Raw genomic sequence first — 19,842 nt, forward strand, 5'->3', positions numbered from 1 at the left:
CTATTAAAAGAGTTAGACTAGACAACGCTGGTGAATTCACATCACAAGCATTCAATGACTATTGTATGGTAACGGGAATTGAAGTTGAACATTCGGTTGCTCATGTTCATACGCAAAATGGTTTGGCTGAATCTTTAATTAAGCGTCTGCAATTGATTGCAAGACCATTGATCATGAGATCAAAACTTCCAACCTCTGTATGGGGACATGCCATTTTGCATGCAGAAGCACTCATTCGGATCAGACCGAGTGCATACCATAAGTATTCCCCACTATAGCTAGCGTTTGGTCGAGAACCAAACATTTCCCACTTTAGAATCTTTGGTTGTGCGGTATATGTGCATGTAGCACCACCACAACGTACAAAGATGGGACCACAAAGAAGATTGAGAATATATGTTGGTTGTGATTCTCCATCAATTATACGATATCTAGAGCCACAGACTGGTGACGTCTTTACGGCACGTTTCGCCGATTGTCATTTTGATGAGAAAGTATTCCCAGTTCTAGAGGGAGAAAACAAAAATGTAGAAAATGATATCAAATGGAGTGTACCTTCGTTACTATATCTTGATCCTCCTACTAAAGAGTCTGAACTAGAAGTTCGACGAATCATGTATTTACAGAGTATAGCTAATCAGCTACCTGATGCATTTGTGGATACCAAGACGGTAACTAAATCTTATATACCAGCCGTGAATGCTCCTGCTTGTATCAAAATATCAAATGATCAAGGAAAAGCAGACGATACACGAGAGTCTAAAACACGCTTGCAGCGTGGCAGACCTGTTGGTTCTAAGAATAAAAATCCTAGAAAACAGAAGGATATCAAGATAAATGACACATCCAAAATAGCAGAAAGTATTTTGGAAGAAACAAATATTGAGGATACTGAGAAAGTTGAGCATCATGAGTCAGAAAGTAATCATGAAATTTCTAACAACTACATCCATAATAAGAAGATATGGAATAGAAATGAACAAGATGATCTTGATGATACTTTCTCATATATTGTGTCAAGTGAAATAAATGAAGAAATCGATGATCTAGAACCAAATTTTGTCTATGAATGTCAAAAGAGACATGATTGGGAACAATGGAAAGATGAAATACAAGCCGAACTTGATTCGCTTAATAAACGAGAAGTATTTGGATCTATTGTACTCACACCTGCAGATGTGAGACCAGTTGGGTACAAATGGGTTTTCGTTCGAAAGCGAAATGAGAAAAATGAGGTTACGAGATACAAAGCTCGTCTAGTGGCTCAAGGTTTTCTCAAAGACCTGGAATCGATTATGAAGAAACGTATTCTTCAGTTATGGATACCATCACGTTTAAATTCCTGATGAGTCTAGCAACTGATAAAAATCTAGAGATGCGTCTCATGGATGTTGTTACAGCTTATCTATATGGATCATTAGATACTGATATCTACTTGAAAGTTCCTGATGGATTTAAAATGCCAGAAGCATTAGGTTTCAAACCTAAAGAGTTATGTGCAATAAAATTGCAAAGATCACTATATGGGTTAAAGCAATCTGGACGTATGTGCTATAATCGTCTCAGTGATCATTTAACAAATGAAGGATATGTGAATGATCATATATGCCCATGTGTTTTCATCAAGAAAACAATATCCGGATTTGTAATAATCGCGGTATATGTTGATGATCTTAACATTATCGGAACTCAAAAGGAAATACAAAAGGCATCAGACTATATTAAAAGAGAATTTGAGATGAAAGATCTTGGACAGACACAGTATTGTCTTGGCCTACAAATAGAACATTTACAAAATGGCATATTTGTGCATCAATCCACATACACTAAAAGAGTGTTGAAACGATTTAATATGGATAAATCAAATCCTCTTAGCACCCCGATGGTCGTTAGGTCACTTAATATTGAAAGTGATCCATTTCGACCACCTGAGGAGAAAGAAGAGATACTTGGTCCGGAAGTACCATATCTAAGTGAAATTGGAGCGCTGATGTACCTTGCAAATTGTACACGGCCTGATATATCATTTGCTGTGAATCTCTTGGCAAGATTCAGCTCATCTCCAACTCGAAGACATTGGAATGAGATTAAACATGTTTTTCGTTACCTCCAAGGGACCATTGATTTAGGCTTGTTTTATCCTAAAAGTTCAAAAGGTCAAATGGTTGGTTTTGCAGATGCAGGATATCTTTCAGATCCACACAAAGCCCGATCGCAAACAGGATACGTTTTCACGATCGGAGGCACTGCTATATCTTGGCGTTCTCAGAAACAAACGCTCGTGGCTACTTCTTCAAATCATGCTGAGATCATTGCACTCCATGAAGCAAGTAGAGAATGTGTATGGCTAAGATCAATAAGTCGACACATCTGTTCAAGCAGGAGGATTGACGAAAATACAGAGCAACTATTCTATATGAAGATAACGCGGCATGTGTTGCTCAAACGAAGGAAGGATATATCAAAAGCGATAGAACAAAACATATACATCCGAAGTTCTTCTCATATGCTCAAGAGCTCGAGAAGAAGAAAGAGATTGAAGTGAGATATGTCCGATCATGCGACAATGCAACTGACCTCTTCACAAAATCACTTCCTACCTCGGTATTCAGAAAACATGTCCATAACATTGGAATGCGTCATCATAAGGATCTATGACTGTTCATTCGAGGGGGAGCTTACGTAGTTGTACTCTTTTTACCTTACTATGGTTTTTCCCATTGGGTTTCCTGGAAATGTTTTTAACGAGGCAACAAAGACGTTAAGCAAGAAACGATAGTGACACTGGTCTCCAAGGGGGAGTGTTATAAAATAATGAATAGAAGATGTCAATGTTTGCTGCACCGAAAACATTGACATTATGTGCGAACGTTAAACATGTGGAGCCCACCGTCACTATGCATTTACAGTAACTTTACTTTTTCATTTCTATATAAAACGATCGTTTCGATCAATTGTAAAAAAAAACATTCCTTCTTCCTCTTATAACACATTCTCTACCATTATCAGTGTTATCTTCTTTCTGCGAGTATAAAATTTTGCCCTATTTAAAATTTCTCGATACTATAAAATTATAAGTTATTTTATAACAGTTTATCCCTTATATACTAAAGCACAAGTCACCTAGCTAATCAAATTTTGACACATGTAATTATATTTTTACAAAATTAAAATTAAAAAATGTTAAAAGTCAAAATAACCGTAGGCAACGGTTGCTGGGAAAAAAACCCATCACCCACGAACTTCCCCTCTCAAGTGTCTCGGTTTGTTATGGTTTAACCATTTTTACAAATACGTTTTTTTTATAACACTAATATTCAACTATTTAAAAAATCTGTTAAGAGTCTATTGTATATCTGTTTTAGTATTACCATTTAAATTTAAAAATTGGTGGACTACAAAAAGAGGCGATGAAGAAGTATGTCAAAATACAAATTCAACCAAAAAAATCCAGAATGTGTTTTCTTTAACCATGTATTTATCTAATTGATCTTTATAAAATGCTTCAGATTCTAAGAAAACTTTCAAACAAAAAGTATCAATAAAAGTTTGATTCTTATATTTTATTTTAGTTTCAATTTTTTAATATTAAAATAAAAATTATATTTTTCAGAACACTAGAATTTGATTAAAACAAAATAATTTTAGTGTAAACAAAAACTGCCCCGTGTTTTTTTTTTTGACAGCAAACGGCTATTCTATTACTCAAACTTGAGGTGGTCTGGGAAGCCAGACCGGAATAGAACAACCAACAAAACATAAATATCTATGGAAAGAACGTGCATTCCTAGCTAGCGAATCTACAATCTCATTTTGCGTCCTTGGTAAGTGATATCTTGCATATTTCCATTATCTTATCCATTCGTCCATGTGCATTTTCATCATATAGATTAGGATTTAGCCATGTCTAGGTTGCATTTTGCATACATATGTCTCCATTAGGTATTGGAGTACCACATGGAGTTCCTGGAGACATTTGGGTACATTTGGAGCTCAAGGGAGGTGATTAGAGTGATCATTGGACGAGCAATGCATGGGAGCGACCTACCGGAGCGACGCCATGAACTCGCTCGCCATCTGCGCTTCGGAGCGACCTCCTAGAGCGACAAGGCAAAGTCGCTCCAGCTCCTAGAGCGACCTCACCGCAGCGACACCCAGAGGTCGCTCGGGTTGTGTCGATTTGAGAGCGACGAACAAGCCGGAAGCAACCTCCTAGAGCGACACCCTAAGGTCGCTCGTGTCTATGGTTTCTGAGCAAGCCGGGAGCGACGTCTTCGGAGCGACACAGCCAGGTCGCTCGCGAGGAAACGACCCGGGAGCGACCTCTCGGAGCGACGTGCCGAGGTCGCTCCGCGTCTATTTGTTTGGCGAATTCATGATTTCTTAAGGGCCTTTTGGTCATTTCATTATGCACGTTTTTACTTTTCAAAAACCTATGTTTTAAACATCTTTGGTAGCCACCAGGAGATTATCTTGGGATCTATTGAGAAATACACAAAAAAACTCTCTTGAGAAGTTTATCTCTTGGATTTTGATTGTTATATTCTTGTGTTCTTGTTGATTTCTTATCTATTTCTCTACATGGTTAATTTGAAATCCAATATGGGTTTAAGAGGAATCATGGAGATTGGTGAGTAATCACTTTTGAATTCATGGGTTAGGGAGATTAAGGGTGATTAGGTTAGTTCTAGGATGTTTTAGTGTAGATCATTCTTGTTCTTTGCTAGTAGAGTATTCCTAATGCATCTTCTGAGTTGGCCACTCAAAAGTTGATCAATAGGCATTTCCCACCCGAAAGGTGTTTGATGAAATGCCTGAGACAATTCTCCTAGGCTTTTAGTATACTTTGCCAAAGACATTTGTTGTTAAAGGTGCTAAAATAGCTAATAGACTTATTTGTAATGATTGCTTTCATATTATTCAACCAAGGACATTTGATGTTTGAGATATGTTAGCAAATGAGCATTCATCTAGACATAGAGCTTGCTTAGAATTGTGTCTAGGCTTAAGGTAGATAGTTTGATTGATCATTTGTCATCCTTAGTTCGAAACTTGATCACCCAAGGTCTAATCCCTACGCCCATGAGTTCTCTTTTCCCTTAGTCAAGAAAGTATCATTCTGTTATTGCTTTTTAGTTTTAGTCATAGCTTAAAACTCATCTAAATCATTGGTTGCACTTAGATTAAGTGAATATTTGCATTCTCGGTGCTTTGATATCCCTCAGAACTGGTTCGACAATCACTATACTACAACATTTGTCTTAGGAGCCTTGAAAACTCCTAACATCAAATTGGCGCCGTTGCCAAATTCTGAGTAGATTTAAACATTAAGATTTAGTCACTTGCTTGAGACTAAGTCATTTTAATTTTGTTTTGTTACTGATTCTTCTTCTTCACCTACCTTTCACTTTCAGGTGTATGAACTTGAGGAGCAAAGGTCCATCAAACCTAGTTCCAATAGTAGCAGACATCAGAGCTTTCGAGAGGGAGTGTACTAGAGCTAGAAGAGAAGAAGAACAACAAGCCCACTTGCAGAGATTGGATATTGATATGGCAGATCCACCGCAAGGGGCAGAACACCAACCGCGGGCAGCTCGACCCATTGGTACTTATGACCGGCCCAACATTCATGGTCATAGACTCGGAATCCGAGCACCGGCTGTGGCAGCCAACAACTTTGAGGTCAAGTCAGGACTCCTCAACGTGATCGAGAACAACAAGTATCATGGCTTGGCTCTAGAGGACCCATTTGATCACTTGGACAAGTTCGACAGCTACTGTGGGTTGTCAAAAACCAATGGTGTGTCCGAAGATGCCTTAAAGCTCAAGCTATTCCCTTTCTCTTTGGGGGATAAGGCACGTCAGTGGGAGAAGTCTCTACCCAGCGACTCTATCACCACTTGGGATGATTGCAAGAGAGCATTCTTGGAGAAGTTCTTCTCTACTTCAAGAACTGCTAAGCTGAGAAATGAGATTTCCAGCTTTCAACAGAAGAACTTGGAAGGCTTCAGTGAAGCCTGGGAGAGATTCAAGGGCTACCAAGCTCAATGCCCACACCATGGTTTTTCTAAGGAGAGCTTGCTGAGCACATTCTACCGTGGTGCTCTTCCTAAGTATAGGGCCAGACTGGATACAGCTAGCAATGGGTTCTTCTTGGGGAGAACTGAGGCAGATGCAGAGGAGCTGGTTGACAACATGGTAAAGAGTGATGCAGTCTACAGTGGACACCACGACAGAGGCAGTCGAACATATGATAAGCAGACGAGGAAGGAGTTGAAAGCTCTACAAGATAAGATAGACATCCTCCTTGCTGATAAAGCCACACAAGAGCAGCTGCACTTTGTTGGTAACCCAAGCCAAGAGACACCCCCTATTGTCCATGAGGTTGAGGGTTTGGAAGGTCAGGAAGAGCTGTGTTTCATCAACAACAATGGTAGCTGGTACAAAAAAGAGTCCAACTTTCAGTACAACAACTACCAACAGAAATCCTATCCCAACAACCAACAGAGTGGTTATCCGCCTCGAAACAACCAGCAAGGCAGCTATCAACCTCAGCAAAACCCCTCATCTGGTTCCTCTGCTCCTCAAGAGAGCAGCACTGACACTCTGCTGAAACAAATCTTGGAGTCTCAGACTAGAAGTGAGAAGCATGTTGGTTATGAGTTGAAGAACATTCATTCCAAGATTGATGGGAGCTACAATGAGCTCAACAACAAGTTCTCACATCTTGCTTCTACAGTCAAGAATTTAGAGAATCAGTTTGCTTCCATGAACACTCACCAGACTCGCCAGCAAGGATCTCTACCTGGAAAATCTGACCAAAACCCCAAGGAGGCCCAAGCTATCACCCTTAGGAGTGGTAAGCAGTTACCTCCTACAACCCTCACCAGGGATGCTGAGAAACTAGGTGAAGAGGTGGCCATCAACTTAGATGATGAAGTGGTGATTGTTGATGAGAAAATCAATGATGAAATCTTGGAGAAGATTGTGGAAGCCAAGGGTAAAGGAAAGGTTGGGGAAGCGAAGAAAACAGTGAACGATGGTGAAGTTCTTGCTCCAGCAAGTGAGAATTCTTTTGTTCCTCCTCCCTATGAACCCAAACTACCATTCCCTGGTAGATTCAAGAGGCAGCTGCTAGAGAAGTACAAGGCTTTGTTTGAGAAGCAAATGAGTGAAGCTCAGGTTGCAATGCCCATCATCGATGCTTTCATGTTGATTCCTCAATACAACAAGTTCCTGAAAGATGTTGTAGCTGCAAAGAAGAAGGAAATGGAAAGCATGATGATTCTTACCCATGAGTGCAGTGCCATCATCCAGAGGCTTGATGTTCCACAGAAGTTAGAGGATCCAGGATGCTTCACACTACCTTGTGCTCTTGGACCTATGGTATTTGAGAAATGTCTCTGCGATTTGGGAGCTAGTGTCAGCGTGATGCCTTTGTCTGTTGCAAAGAAGCTTGGATTCACTCAGTACAAGAAGTGTAGACTCTCTCTGGTGTTAGCTGATCGTTCAGTGAAGTACCCTGTGGGCATCTTAGAGGACCTACCTGTGAAGATTGGAAGGTATGAGATACCTACAGATTTTGTGGTGCTTGAGATGGGTGAGGAGGCTCAGGACCCATTGATTCTTGGAAGGCCATTCTTAGCTACAGCAGGAGCAATTGTTAAGGTGAAAGAGGCACGATTGATCTCCATTTGGGTAAAGGGCATGTTCTCCACTTTGACATCAAGGAGAAAATGAAGAAACCAACTGTGTTCGGGCAAGCCTTCTACATTGAAGAGATAGGCACTCTTACTGATGAGCACCTTGAAGAGTTACCACCTGAGGACGATGAGGAGGGAGCATCTCCCTCTACTCATTCTCCATAGAAGGTAACCCACTACTTTCCCTTGTATATACCATTTCGTTTTTGCATATTAGTTTTCTCTTTTTGGGTATCTCTCTCTCCTTGACAACACAGAGACTGTGTCATTTAAGTTTGGGGGAGGTACCAAGTATTTGATCACGTTTGCTTTGATGATTTTGAGTTTCATGCATTGCATTATACATATATATTTGCATTAAAAAAAAATATCATTTAGTTTGCATCATTGGCATTTCTAGGAGAGTCTAGAGCATATAGGTTGCATTTACTTGCATTGGGAGCAATGATTTGAAATGCCTTGTAAAGAACATTACTTTGCACCTGAATAGCTTATGCACCTCTCAAAAACACTTGTATGCTTCGAGCCTTGAAGACTCTTCCTGAAACTTGTTGATTGCTGAAACTCAGTCTTTGAAGCCAACTACAACTTTATTTGAACTGAACGAACTTAATGCTTCTTGCTCATGGTCCCTTGTGTACTGAGTCATGGCTATACACACTTGAGTTGTCACATCCTTTATGCCAATCTTATTTTGACAAACTCTAGTGGTAGACCACTCCCAAAACCTTTCCCTTCTTTTAAGCTTTCATTGTTTGATGAGTGAGGCCTTCTTCGGAAAGTCTTACATGTGCATAATGTTGAGAGTATCGGGAACGACAATGCTTGATCTTCACTCTTGCTAGATTGGACACTCTATTGTCTAGCTATAGGTGGGGGGTGAGAGTTGTGATTATGATTTGGGAGCAGTGAAAAAGGAAAAGAAATGACTCTTTGTGTTTAAGTGAATTGTCTTATTGGGATAAGAAGAAAAACCTCTAGCTCAAGTTATGAAAAGTCTTGGCCCCCATCTAAAAAAAAAAAAAAAAAAATATATATAAAAAGAAAAGAAAAAAAAAAAAGAAAAGGGGGGTAGCAAAGTTGTTAGGAGCTAAGTAATATTTTGAGGTTGTGGAAAGCCCCTTGTAGATTTCAAAGAGAAGGAGTTAAAGTTCTTAGGATCTTTTGGTGAGAGATGTGAGTTGGGTTTGACATTTGGGAAAGATTGTGTAATTGTATGATTGGGAAAAGGGTAGAACAATGGAGATTGAGCATTGTATGCATGAGTTGATCCCTTTCTTAGATATATTATGTGCAATGTCAAGGCTACTTGTTTTGAGAGTAAACCACTTTAAAAGATCATGGATTTTGAACCTCTTGACCCACTTGAATAAAAGCTTTCCCTTACTCAACCAAATGATTTGGACCAATTGACCATTTGCAAGAATTCACTTGATGCTATGCTTAATGAACTTGAGAGTTGGCTGATTTGCATGTGTGAATGCATGATGATGAGTGTAGGGGTGAAAAGAGTTGAATAGGCCTAGAGAAGCTAGAGTATAATAAGAGAGGATGTACTAATGCTGAATTTAGATGTTGATTTGAGTGCTTTGTGTGTTTCTTTTGGCTATGAGCTCTCACCTTCAAACCTCTCTCCCTATGAGTTCTAGAAAGTTCACTTGTGGACAAGTAAAAGAACAAGTTTGGGGGAGTTGATATCTTGCATATTTCCATTATCTTATCCATTCGTCCATGTGCATTTTCATCATATAGATTAGGATTTAGCCATGTCTAGGTTGCATTTTTCATACATATGTCTCCATTAGGTATTGGAGTACCACATGGAGTTCCTGGAGACATTTGGGTACATTTGGAGCTCAAGGGAGGTGATTAGAGTGATCATTGGACGAGCAATGCATGGGAGCGACCTACCGGAGCGACGCCATGAACTCGATCGCCATCTACGCTTCGGAGCGACCTCCTAGAGCGACAAGGCGAAGTCGCTCCAGCTCCTAGAGCGACCTCACCGCAGCGACACCCAGAGGTCGCTCGGGTTGTGTCGATTTAAGAGCGACGAACAAGCCGGGAGCGACCTCCTAGAGCGACACCCTAAGGTCGCTCGCGTCTATGGTTTCTGAGCAAGCCGGGAGCGACGTCTTCGGAGCGACACAGCCAGGTCGCTCGCGAGGAAACGACCCGGGAGCGACCTCTCGCAGCGACGTGCCGAGGTCGCTCCGCGTCTATTTGTTTGGCGAATTCATGATTTCTTAAGGGCCTTTTGGTCATTTCATTATGCACGTTTTTACTTTTCAAAAACCTATGTTTTAAACATCTTTGGTAGCCACCAGGAGATTATCTTGGGATCTATTGAGAAATACACAAAAAAACTCTCTTGAGAAGTTTATCTCTTGGATTTTGATTGTTATATTCTTGTGTTCTTGTTGATTTCTTATCTATTTCTCTACATGGTTAATTTGAAATCCAATATGGGTTTAAGAGGAATCATGGAGATTGGTGAGTAATCACTTTTTGAATTCATGGGTTAGGGAGATTAAGGGTGATTAGGTTAGTTCTAGGATGTTTTAGTGTAGATCATTCTTGTTCTTTGCTAGTAGAGTATTCCTAATGCATCTTCTGAGTTGGCCACTCAAAAGTTGATCAATAGGCATTTCCCACCCGAAAGGTGTTTGATGAAATGCCTGAGACAATTCTCCTAGGCTTTTAGTATACTTTGCCAAAGACATTTGTTGTTAAAGGTGCTAAAATAGCTAATAGACTTATTTGTAATGATTGCTTTCATATTATTCAACCAAGGACATTTGATGTTTGAGATATGTTAGCAAATGAGCATTCATCTAGACATAGAGCTTGCTTAGAATTGTGTCTAGGCTTAAGGTAGATAGTTTGATTGATCATTTGTCATCCTTAGTTCGAAACTTGATCACCCAAGGTCTAATCCCTATGCCCATGAGTTCTCTTTTCCCTTAGTCAAGAAAGTATCATTCTGTTATTGCTTTTTAGTTTTAGTCATAGCTTAAAACTCATCTAAATCATTGGTTGCACTTAGATTAAGTGAGTACTTGCATTCTCGGTGCTTTGATATCCCTCAGAACTGGTTCGACAATCACTATACTACAACATTTGTCTTAGGAGCCTTGAAAACTCCTAACATCAGTAAGTAGGTGATCTTGAATTCCGAAAAACACAACCGAAGGGTTTGAATGATTTCCAACTCCGTTGCAAAGTTGGGCCATGCTTGTGGTTCTTGCATCATTGTGATCAGGTCCTTGCAATCCGTCCCAAATCTCTGGCAGGTCGAATGTTGTATCATGCACTCCATTGCCCATCTTAGCGCTTCCAACTCTGAATGTAAAGGTGTTTCGCGCCGCGTTAGATTCCTGGAACCCATAAGTTGATTTTTTCTCGTCCTATCCTTCCAGACTCATCCCATTCTACTAAACTAAGCTGTGGAGGTCCACGAGCCATCCACCATACATATCTCACCCAAGCTTACGGCTTGCTCTTCCACTTCGGGCTGTCATAGTATGGGAGCAGGTATAGTTTCCCTCGCATTATGCCAAGCTTGACACTCACTTTCTGCATACGTAACGAGCTCCAATGGGTCTCTATCGATGCCTCTAAACAACTTATTATTTCTGGCTTTCCAAATGTACCAAATTATCCAAGGATAAGGGTCCCTATCATCTTCTGGCTCCATTATATTATTCTTCCTCCAGAACAAATAATCCATATTAGCGTAAACACTTGGTACCGGTAAGGTTTGAGAGCTCGATGGTGTAGATGATAAGGCCCATGCTTGTAATGCTGGAGGGCATTCAAAGATTGCATGAGTAACAGTTTCCTCTGGCTCACCACATCTTGGGCAGTAGTTCTCACATCGCATATTTTGGCGTATTAGATTTCTCGTTACCGCTACCTGTCCAGAGATTAATTGCCATATAAGATGACAAATTTTTTGTGGCGCATTTACTGTCCAAGCAAAGGCTTGGAGTTTAGTTATATTGGGTTGTAGGACTTCTAAAGCCTCCTCTGTTCTCATCACGTTCCTAGCAACCCAATATCCACACTTTACCGTATATTGACCACTTTTAGTATAGCTCCAACAATAAGTGTCTCGTCGGTGAGTAGGGCTTATGGCCATACTCTTAATCAACGGAATGTCTTCTTGGTCCACATATTGTTCCAGTAATCGGGCATCCCATTCTTTTAACTCGAAATTAATAAGGCTGCTGACGGTCATGCTTGGATGTACAACTGGGACTCTTGATCTTGCTGGCCTTGCCGGCGTCGAAGGAATCCAGGGGTCCTCCCACACATTAATGTTGTATCCTGAGTGCACCTTACTCCTGATGCCCAAGAGTAGTAGCTTCCTTGCCGCTATGATACTCGTCCAAATATACGATGGGGAATCCACAGCACCAGAATGCAAGGGCGAACTTAGACGGTAATATTTCCCCCGAAGAACTCTTGCCACTAATGAATCTGGATATTGAACAAGGCGCCAGAGCTGTTTGGCTAGGAGGGCTAGATTAAATTCATGGATCATACGGAATCCAATTCCTCCCTCTTCCCTAGGCGCACACATTTTCTCCCATTTTGCCCAGTGAATCCCTCTCTTTGGCGGATTCGAACTCCACCAGAACTGTGCAATGGCACTCGCTAAATTTTCGCATATCTCCAAAGGGAGCAGAAAGCTGGACATGACGTAAGTCGGAAGAGCTAGTAGGATTGACTTGATTAGGACTTCTTTCCCTCCCTTTGACAACCATCTACCAGTCCAACCATTAACTCTGTGCAGTAGCTTTTCTTTTAAGAATGCGAAGAGCCGGCATTTTGAGCCACTAATATCCTCTGGGATTCCTAAGTAAGAGCCCATTCCTCCTTCATTTTGAATACCAAGTGTATCTTTAATCTGCTGTCGAACATTGGCTGGAATCCTTTTACCAAAGAGTAAAGAGGATTTATCAAAATTGATGCATTGACATGATGCTTTCCCATATATCCTGACCACTTTCATAAATTCTTCACATTCACGGGGCTCCGCCTTACAGAAGAAAAGGCTATCATCAGCAAAGATAAGGTGAGATACCGAGGGGCTAGCGCGTGCAACACGCATCCCTGTTATCTTCCCTTGATTCTCTGCATGATTAAGAAGGCTAACGAGCGCTTCCGTCCATAGAATAAATATGAAAGGAGACAAAGGATCTCTTTGACGTAAACCCCTCCCAGGGATAATGTTTCCCCTAAGTTCACCATTCATGAGAACTTTATACTTGACCGAAGTGATACACCGCATAATCCATTCAATCCATATCTCCGAAAATCCCATCTTTCTCATGACCGCTTCAATGAATGACCATTCCATCCTATCGTATGCCTTACTCATATCGGTTTTTATGGCCATTCTCTTAACTCTTCCCCCTGGTTTTGTTCGCAGAGCATGAAACATCTCTTGCGCAATCATGATATTATCTGTGATCTGTCTACCAGCAACAAAAGCTGACTGAGTCTCAGATATCCTCTGTGGCAGAACCTTCTTCAATCTTTGGCATAAGACCTTAGATATTATCTTGTAGCTGACATTGCATAGGCTAATAGGTCTAAACTTTGTCATCTCATTCGGCTTTGATGTCTTAGAGATCAGACAGATATTCGTGTCATTCAGACCCTGGGCCATAGTCTCTTCGAAGAGAAATTGGTTAACCATACGAGTTAAATCCTCCTTGACAATATCCCAAAACTTTTGGTAGAAGAGGGCTGTCATCCCATCAGGTCCTGGAGCTTTCTCTGGATGCATAGCGAACAAAGCTAATTTGACCTCCCACTCAGTTACCTGGGCTGTAAGTTTGTCATTTACATCCCCAGTAATCGTCGTCGAAACGTCTGTTAACGCATCAGCTATGTCCTCTGGGTTAGAGGACTCAAATATTTGCCTAAAATAGCTAGTAGCAATGGCTACTAATCCTTCCTCGTCCTCCACCACGTTTCCATTTTCATCGAGGAGCTGAGTTATCCTATTACGTGCTCTTCTTTGCTTTACTAGGGCATGAAAGAATTTTGAGTTCCTATCTCCTTCCCTTAGCCATAGGACCCTGCTTTTCTGTCTCCAGAACTGTTCCTCTGCCTTAAGAGCAGTGGATAATTCCTTTAGAGCCTCTGATATCTCCTCAGAAGTAGCATTATCGTCCTCGTAAAGACCTTCTACCTTTTCCTTAAGCTCTTCTACTAACTTTTCAGAATTCACATTATTTTGCCTCCTCCAATGACTCAAAGCTTTCCGGCTGCTAGCAATATGTTCCATTATATTCGCATCAGGAGGGAGATCATTCGACTTCCATCCCTCTAGAATAACTTGCCTTATCTCCTCGTTATCCAACCAACGCTTATCAAACTTAAATTTCTTTTTTCTCCTTGTTGGTTTTGGGAGTATATCTGCGAGGATCGGACGATGATCCGAGCCCCAGAGCCTCAGATACTTGACAGCTGAATGTGGGAATTTATCGTGCCAATCCTCATTACCCACTGCTCTGTCAAGTCTGCATCTAACAGTTGTTCCTCCCGATCTTTTTCCAACCCAGGACAGCTTGTTCCCAGTAAATGGAAATTCTAACATTCCACAATCACTCAACATCTGCTTGAAAGGCAAGAAAGAGCTATCAGAGCATTTTCTGCCTCCCTCTTTCTCGCTATGATCAGTAATCTCATTAAAGTCTCCAATCATGAACCAAGGTCCATTTCGTGTTGTTGAGAAACGCGTAAGACGAACCCAAACCTGTTCTCTACGTTCTACAACAGGGTCCCCATAAACAAACGTCATAAAGACTTTTATTCCATCAATGACTGATCAATGACTGCCTCAATGTCAATCATTCTGTTATTTGAAAATAAAACATTAACTTGAAATTCATCCATAAACAAAAGAGCTAAACCTCCGCTGAGACCAAGTGGCTCAACGGTAACCAAATGATCAAATCCTAAGTCGGCCTGAATGTTTTGCAACAACCACCGCCTATTCTTCGTCTCAGAAAGAAACACAAGTCCTGGGTGATGCTTCTGACACATCTCCGTAAGGCGTCGAACTGTGAGGTCGTTTCCAATCCCTCGACAGTTCCAACTGAGTGTCTTCATTAATAACGGTGTGATGAGTTTTTGGAACTCATCAAACCATTACCTTTGTAACATTCAGCATCTTTCTTCTATCCAGATCGATGTCGTCTCGACTTCATAGCTCTTTCCGGCGCAAGTGATCCTGAACGAGCACTACGCTTGCTTGGAGAACCTCGACGGAGGATCTCAAACTTTCGACTTGAGCTACCCAATGAGGCAACTCGTTTGACCCCTAGCTTCCTGTCTCTTACGGGTTTGTTCTCAACATTTACCCCCTTGTCCTTCATGGTTTCACCACTAAGCCGAGCATTGCCTTCCATCTCCATAAGATCTGCTCCCAATAGATCATCATCATGATCCTCCGCATCCAGTATACCTTTATCATGATGTTCAACCTTATGGGGAGAGAACGTGAGAGCCTTTCCATCCCCGCTTCCCTCAGACCTGCTCCGTACCGTCACGTTATCCTCCATTACACGATCCAGTCGCGATGGAGTGACAATGGCACTTGCAAGCTTCCTAGAGGTACCAGCATCTGCATCCTTAGAATGAGTTAGCGAGTCAAGAGACCTTGCCCCAGAGATGTGTTCATAGGGAACAATCGCATTCTTCGAAACATTTGAACCATCACCCATCTGCTCGTTGCCATTTACCTCGGGGAGCCTCTGTTTTGGCCTCCATGAAACCTCCTTTCTGCAATCATATGGACCTGCACGAGCGCGTCCTCCACCATATCTGTCACTCCGCTTATAGCCGTCTTTGCGTCTGATGATTCTATCAGCATGTGTCTCCATGCGGCGATCTGCCTGTGACCCCAAGCGGCGATTATTATCCCATGATCGAGACTGGCGATCGTTCCCCTCTCGGAGATTGATACTCAAATCACGCCGTGGCATATACTCAGCATAGGTGCGTGAGTGGGGCTCTCTTATCTCCAGCGAAGGCTGGTGATGTCTGTAATCATTATTCTGATTGTCACGGCCGTTGTGTCGCACCGGTAACTGCATACGTGTGAACACATCAGCTCGTTCCAGAGTGGGCTGTCTAGCACCGATGGAGGGGCAGTATCTTTCTCATGAGACAACATTTCACAGGTAGTACAATGCTTGAAGAGCAGATCATACTTTATCTCGATCGTAACCTCATCACCTTCGTATTCTACCTTCCGAGAGAACTTCAGAGGACGTCTTGAGTCCACATCTATAAGCATACGTCCCTCCGTGAGCTCTATAGTGTCAATGTGCCCGATTCGACCTCCTATGTTTCTTAGGTTTGCGTCAGTCCACAGATGGAGAGGAAAGCCGATCAAGTGTACCCAAAATGGTATGATCCACGGGTAATCATCATGCACAATGGGTTCCCAACGAACCTATACGAACATACAGAAGTTGAAATGAAAGGGCCCCTTCGCCATAATGTAATTCAAATCCTCCTCATTTGTGAAATTGAAAAGGAACTTTCCATTCCCTAGATCATTGGCCGTGATTCTCTCAGCCAAGCCCCATTGAGAAGGCATCGTCTGGAGTAGCTTCTCCACGTTTTGTTTCTTCGGGTTTAGAATCTTCCCGATCAAGGTCAAACCGAACTCCTTAATGACGAACGAATCATCCCGATTAATCAGCTTCACCGGCTCATCATCATCCTCGTATAAGATCCCCTTACCTTTGAGATCCGCTTGGTGAGCCGATTTCATACGAAACGTCGAACCCATACAATGATATGTGACACCACCACTGTCTCTGCGTTCTAGGTTAACTGGAGATCTTAGCAAAGACCAAGATCGGACACCCCAAGGACCGCGGAACGAGTGATGCTGTGGGGAAAGAGGAAACAAATACACCAAGGAGTGTATTTTTGGAAGATCAGTCGAAACAGAGATTGATCCTTGGAGAATACGTCACCGTGCGTGCTCCTCCGGTACTGCAGATCCAAGGAGGCGACAAGGAGTGTGGGATAGTCTCCCTTGTGCCCGATAGATAGCTGTGGAGGCGTGTTGAGACTGGATCAGCTGCGAGCTAAAGCAGATCGTGGAATCGCCATATCTGTCGCCGAAGCCCTAGCCGCCTCTAGTTCGTGTGGCATACAGCAAACCTTTTTACAACCAAACAAAAGATACTAGTAATATATAAAATGGAAGAATATATTCTGGATAGCTTACAAATAACGCGGAGACGAAACAGTGAAGAAAAAAAAAAAAAAACACAAGTCATATTGTTTTTTGCCGACCGGAGAAAAATATCTTTCTTCCGCTTCTTCATTTTCAACAAGAGTTATCGTTGGAATCGGTTAGCCATGGTGAGCTCTCAAAGTTCCTCTTTTTACTGTTTTAAAGTTGTTCGTTATGATATCGATTTTGCTTGTGGATTTGAGTCTGAATCCGTTTTGGTTGGATAGTATCTCTTTTTGATAGCTCTTCTCTCTCGCTCGTTAGATCTATAGATGAATTGTGTCCGTGTCCGATCTTGAAGATAGTTCGTCTCTTGTGTGATCGAATTTATTGAAATCCGACCAAGAACTCGTATCCTTGTTCTGTTCCAAATCAGGAGGAAACTGTATTTGTTCACTTGAAGTTCATATATAAGTTGAATTTTTACGAGTTTTCAAACGTTCGATCTATATAATGGTGGTTTCTCGTCTTTTCAAGTCAGAACGTCTCCTCATGAGTCTCAGTTGAAGTACTATATATTGACGGGTTTGTGCTATAAATCTCTTTCGAAATTGCGACCGTGGAAGCTTGTTAGCTTCTCTTACATGTGATGTTAACAATGCTAGAGATGATCGTATAACCCAAATTCGTGTCCTAAGTTATTTCTCAAAAATTGGCTGTTCTTTTTTTTATGTGTACATGTGTGTTGTGAAGAGATGTGCATCTTCCTTTTTATGTGTGTACTATTGACATTGATATTGATAACAGGCTAACGCGGCATCAGGAATGGCTGTGCATGATGATTGCAAGCTCAAATTTTTGGAACTGAAAGCCAAAAGAACATTCCGTACCATAGTCTACAAGATTGAGGACAAGCAAGTGATTGTGGAGAAACTCGGTGAGCCTGAACAGTCATACGATGACTTTGCAGCAAGTCTTCCAGATAACGAATGCCGTTATGCCATTTATGACTTCGACTTTGTCACTGAGGAGAACTGCCAGAAGAGCAAGATTTTCTTCATCGCATGGTAAACAGTTAATTAATTAATTAATTAATTACTATCTGGTTTTGCTAGTTAAAGAACTCATGTGTCTGGTTTGCTAATATCATATATGATCATCAAATAATGCGTGTTTGTGCTAAGGTCTCCTGACACTGCCAAAGTGAGAGACAAGATGATTTACGCGAGCTCTAAGGATAGGTTCAAGAAAGAACTGGATGGGATTCAAGTGGAGCTTCAAGCAACCGATCCAACCGAGATGGGTCTTGATGTTTTCAAGAGCCGCACCAACTAAAGCCTAACCCCCCCCCCCCCTTGTGAACCGGGGGGGCCTTGAATAAATTTGTTTCAGGAGTGATTTTATGTGTCTGTTAACTGTTTCCTCTGACGATTATGAAACTTTTAACATCTTCATTCTGTTTGGGTATTGTTATTGTCTTTGGTGTCTTGATGATGTGTTTCCATCATCTATGAACTTGTGAGATTGTGCTGCCTTGCCTTGTGGTGGTTGGCAATCTTTTGTGTCAGTTTACTATGTACAATACTTTGAAAAATCAGATTGGAGTTTATTGATTGATGTATGCTATAACTTAAAAGCTTTTTGCCTTCCGTAACCCCATGATTTTCTTACGGCTTCAATCATGTTTTTAAGTCCTCATCTTTAATGTTCTTTTGCTACATTTTCCGTTTGATGATCGGGGCTCTTTGCTGCCATGAATGCATCAACATACTTCATTTATGTCTTTATACCCTCAAACACACATGAAATCGCCTGGACGGGGTTGAAACCAAGCCCCTTTCGATCAAGCTGAGTTTATAAAGGAAATAGGCCTAACAAAGGCCATTAGAGCATGAGCATTGGTGAACCCCTTTTTGGGGTTCACAAGGATTTTTTAATATTTTTTGGTGGGTCCATAAATAGTTATGAATCTGTATTTGTTGTTTTCTGCATTGGTGAACCTCAAGAAGGAGTTCATAAGAATAAAATAATAATATTTATTTTATTTTTAAAAAATTTCAAAATATTCAGAATACATGAATAAAATATTAAAATATATTATACAATATTTGAAAACTTTTTATTCAATACATTAATAGTAGATTACATAAATCGAGAAATTGAAGAACATACAAAGCTTATTCATCTTTATCACCAAACTTTTACCAAATATTTTCCATTAAATCAGCTTTCAAACGAGCATGCTTGTCTGGATCTCGAACTTCTCTGCGCATGGCTAACATATCACCGACATGAATAATATCTCTCCTTGTCACCCTAGAACTTCTGCTTGACTCTCCTGACTCGAACTCAAATGTATTAATTTGAGCGTATCCGTGTCGTTCGTTCTCTACTATCATATTGTGCAATATGACACAAGTTTTCATTATCTTTCCTATCTTTTCCTTGTCCCGTAGTAGAGCTGGGTTTTTAACAATTGCAAACCTCGATTGCAATACTCCAAAAGCCCGTTCGACATCTTTTCTTGCGGATTCTTGCTTGTTTGCAAATTTCTCGGCTTTAGGACCTTGAGGAAGTGGGATGGATTGGATAAATGTTGACCAGTTTGGATAAATTCCGTCAGTAAGATAGTAGGTCATACGATAAGTGTGGTTGTTGACCTTGAACTTAACTTTTGGTGCTCGACCTTGTAAGATGTCATCGAAAAGCGGTGACCGATCAAGAACATTGATATCGTTGAGGGTACCTGGTAATCCGAAAAAATGCGTGCCATATCCAAAGATCTTGTGATGCCACAGCTTCTAAGCCAATTGTCGGCTTTCCTGTACCACGTGTGTACTGACCTTTCCAAGCCGTTGGGCAGTTTTTCCACTCCCAATGCATACAATCGATGCTGCCTATCATCCCTGGAAACCCGCGTACCTC

General features: G+C 41.3%; 1 protein-coding gene and 1 non-coding gene across 2 annotated transcripts; one reads left to right on the top strand and one right to left on the bottom strand.

Moving 5' to 3' along the window:
• Positions 1-5,958: 5,958 nt before the first annotated feature.
• On the bottom strand, positions 5,959-6,065 carry LOC125584610. The gene has a single exon (XR_007321522.1). It is a non-coding gene; the product is annotated as a small nucleolar RNA R71 (small nucleolar RNA).
• Positions 6,066-16,493: 10,428 nt separating this feature from the next.
• On the top strand, positions 16,494-18,532 carry LOC106405796 (actin-depolymerizing factor 2). The gene is made up of 3 exons (XM_013846375.3): positions 16,494-17,105; positions 17,725-17,984; positions 18,102-18,532. Exons 1-3 carry the CDS (start codon positions 16,941-16,943, stop codon positions 18,250-18,252), a joined length of 576 nt encoding a protein of 191 aa, XP_013701829.2. The 5' UTR covers positions 16,494-16,940; the 3' UTR covers positions 18,253-18,532.
• The last annotated feature ends 1,310 nt before the right edge of the window (positions 18,533-19,842 follow it).

The sequence above is a fragment of the Brassica napus genome, chromosome C3 (assembly GCF_020379485.1).
Source record: "Brassica napus cultivar Da-Ae chromosome C3, Da-Ae, whole genome shotgun sequence".
In the NCBI taxonomy this organism is placed as follows: Eukaryota; Viridiplantae; Streptophyta; class Magnoliopsida; order Brassicales; family Brassicaceae; genus Brassica; species Brassica napus.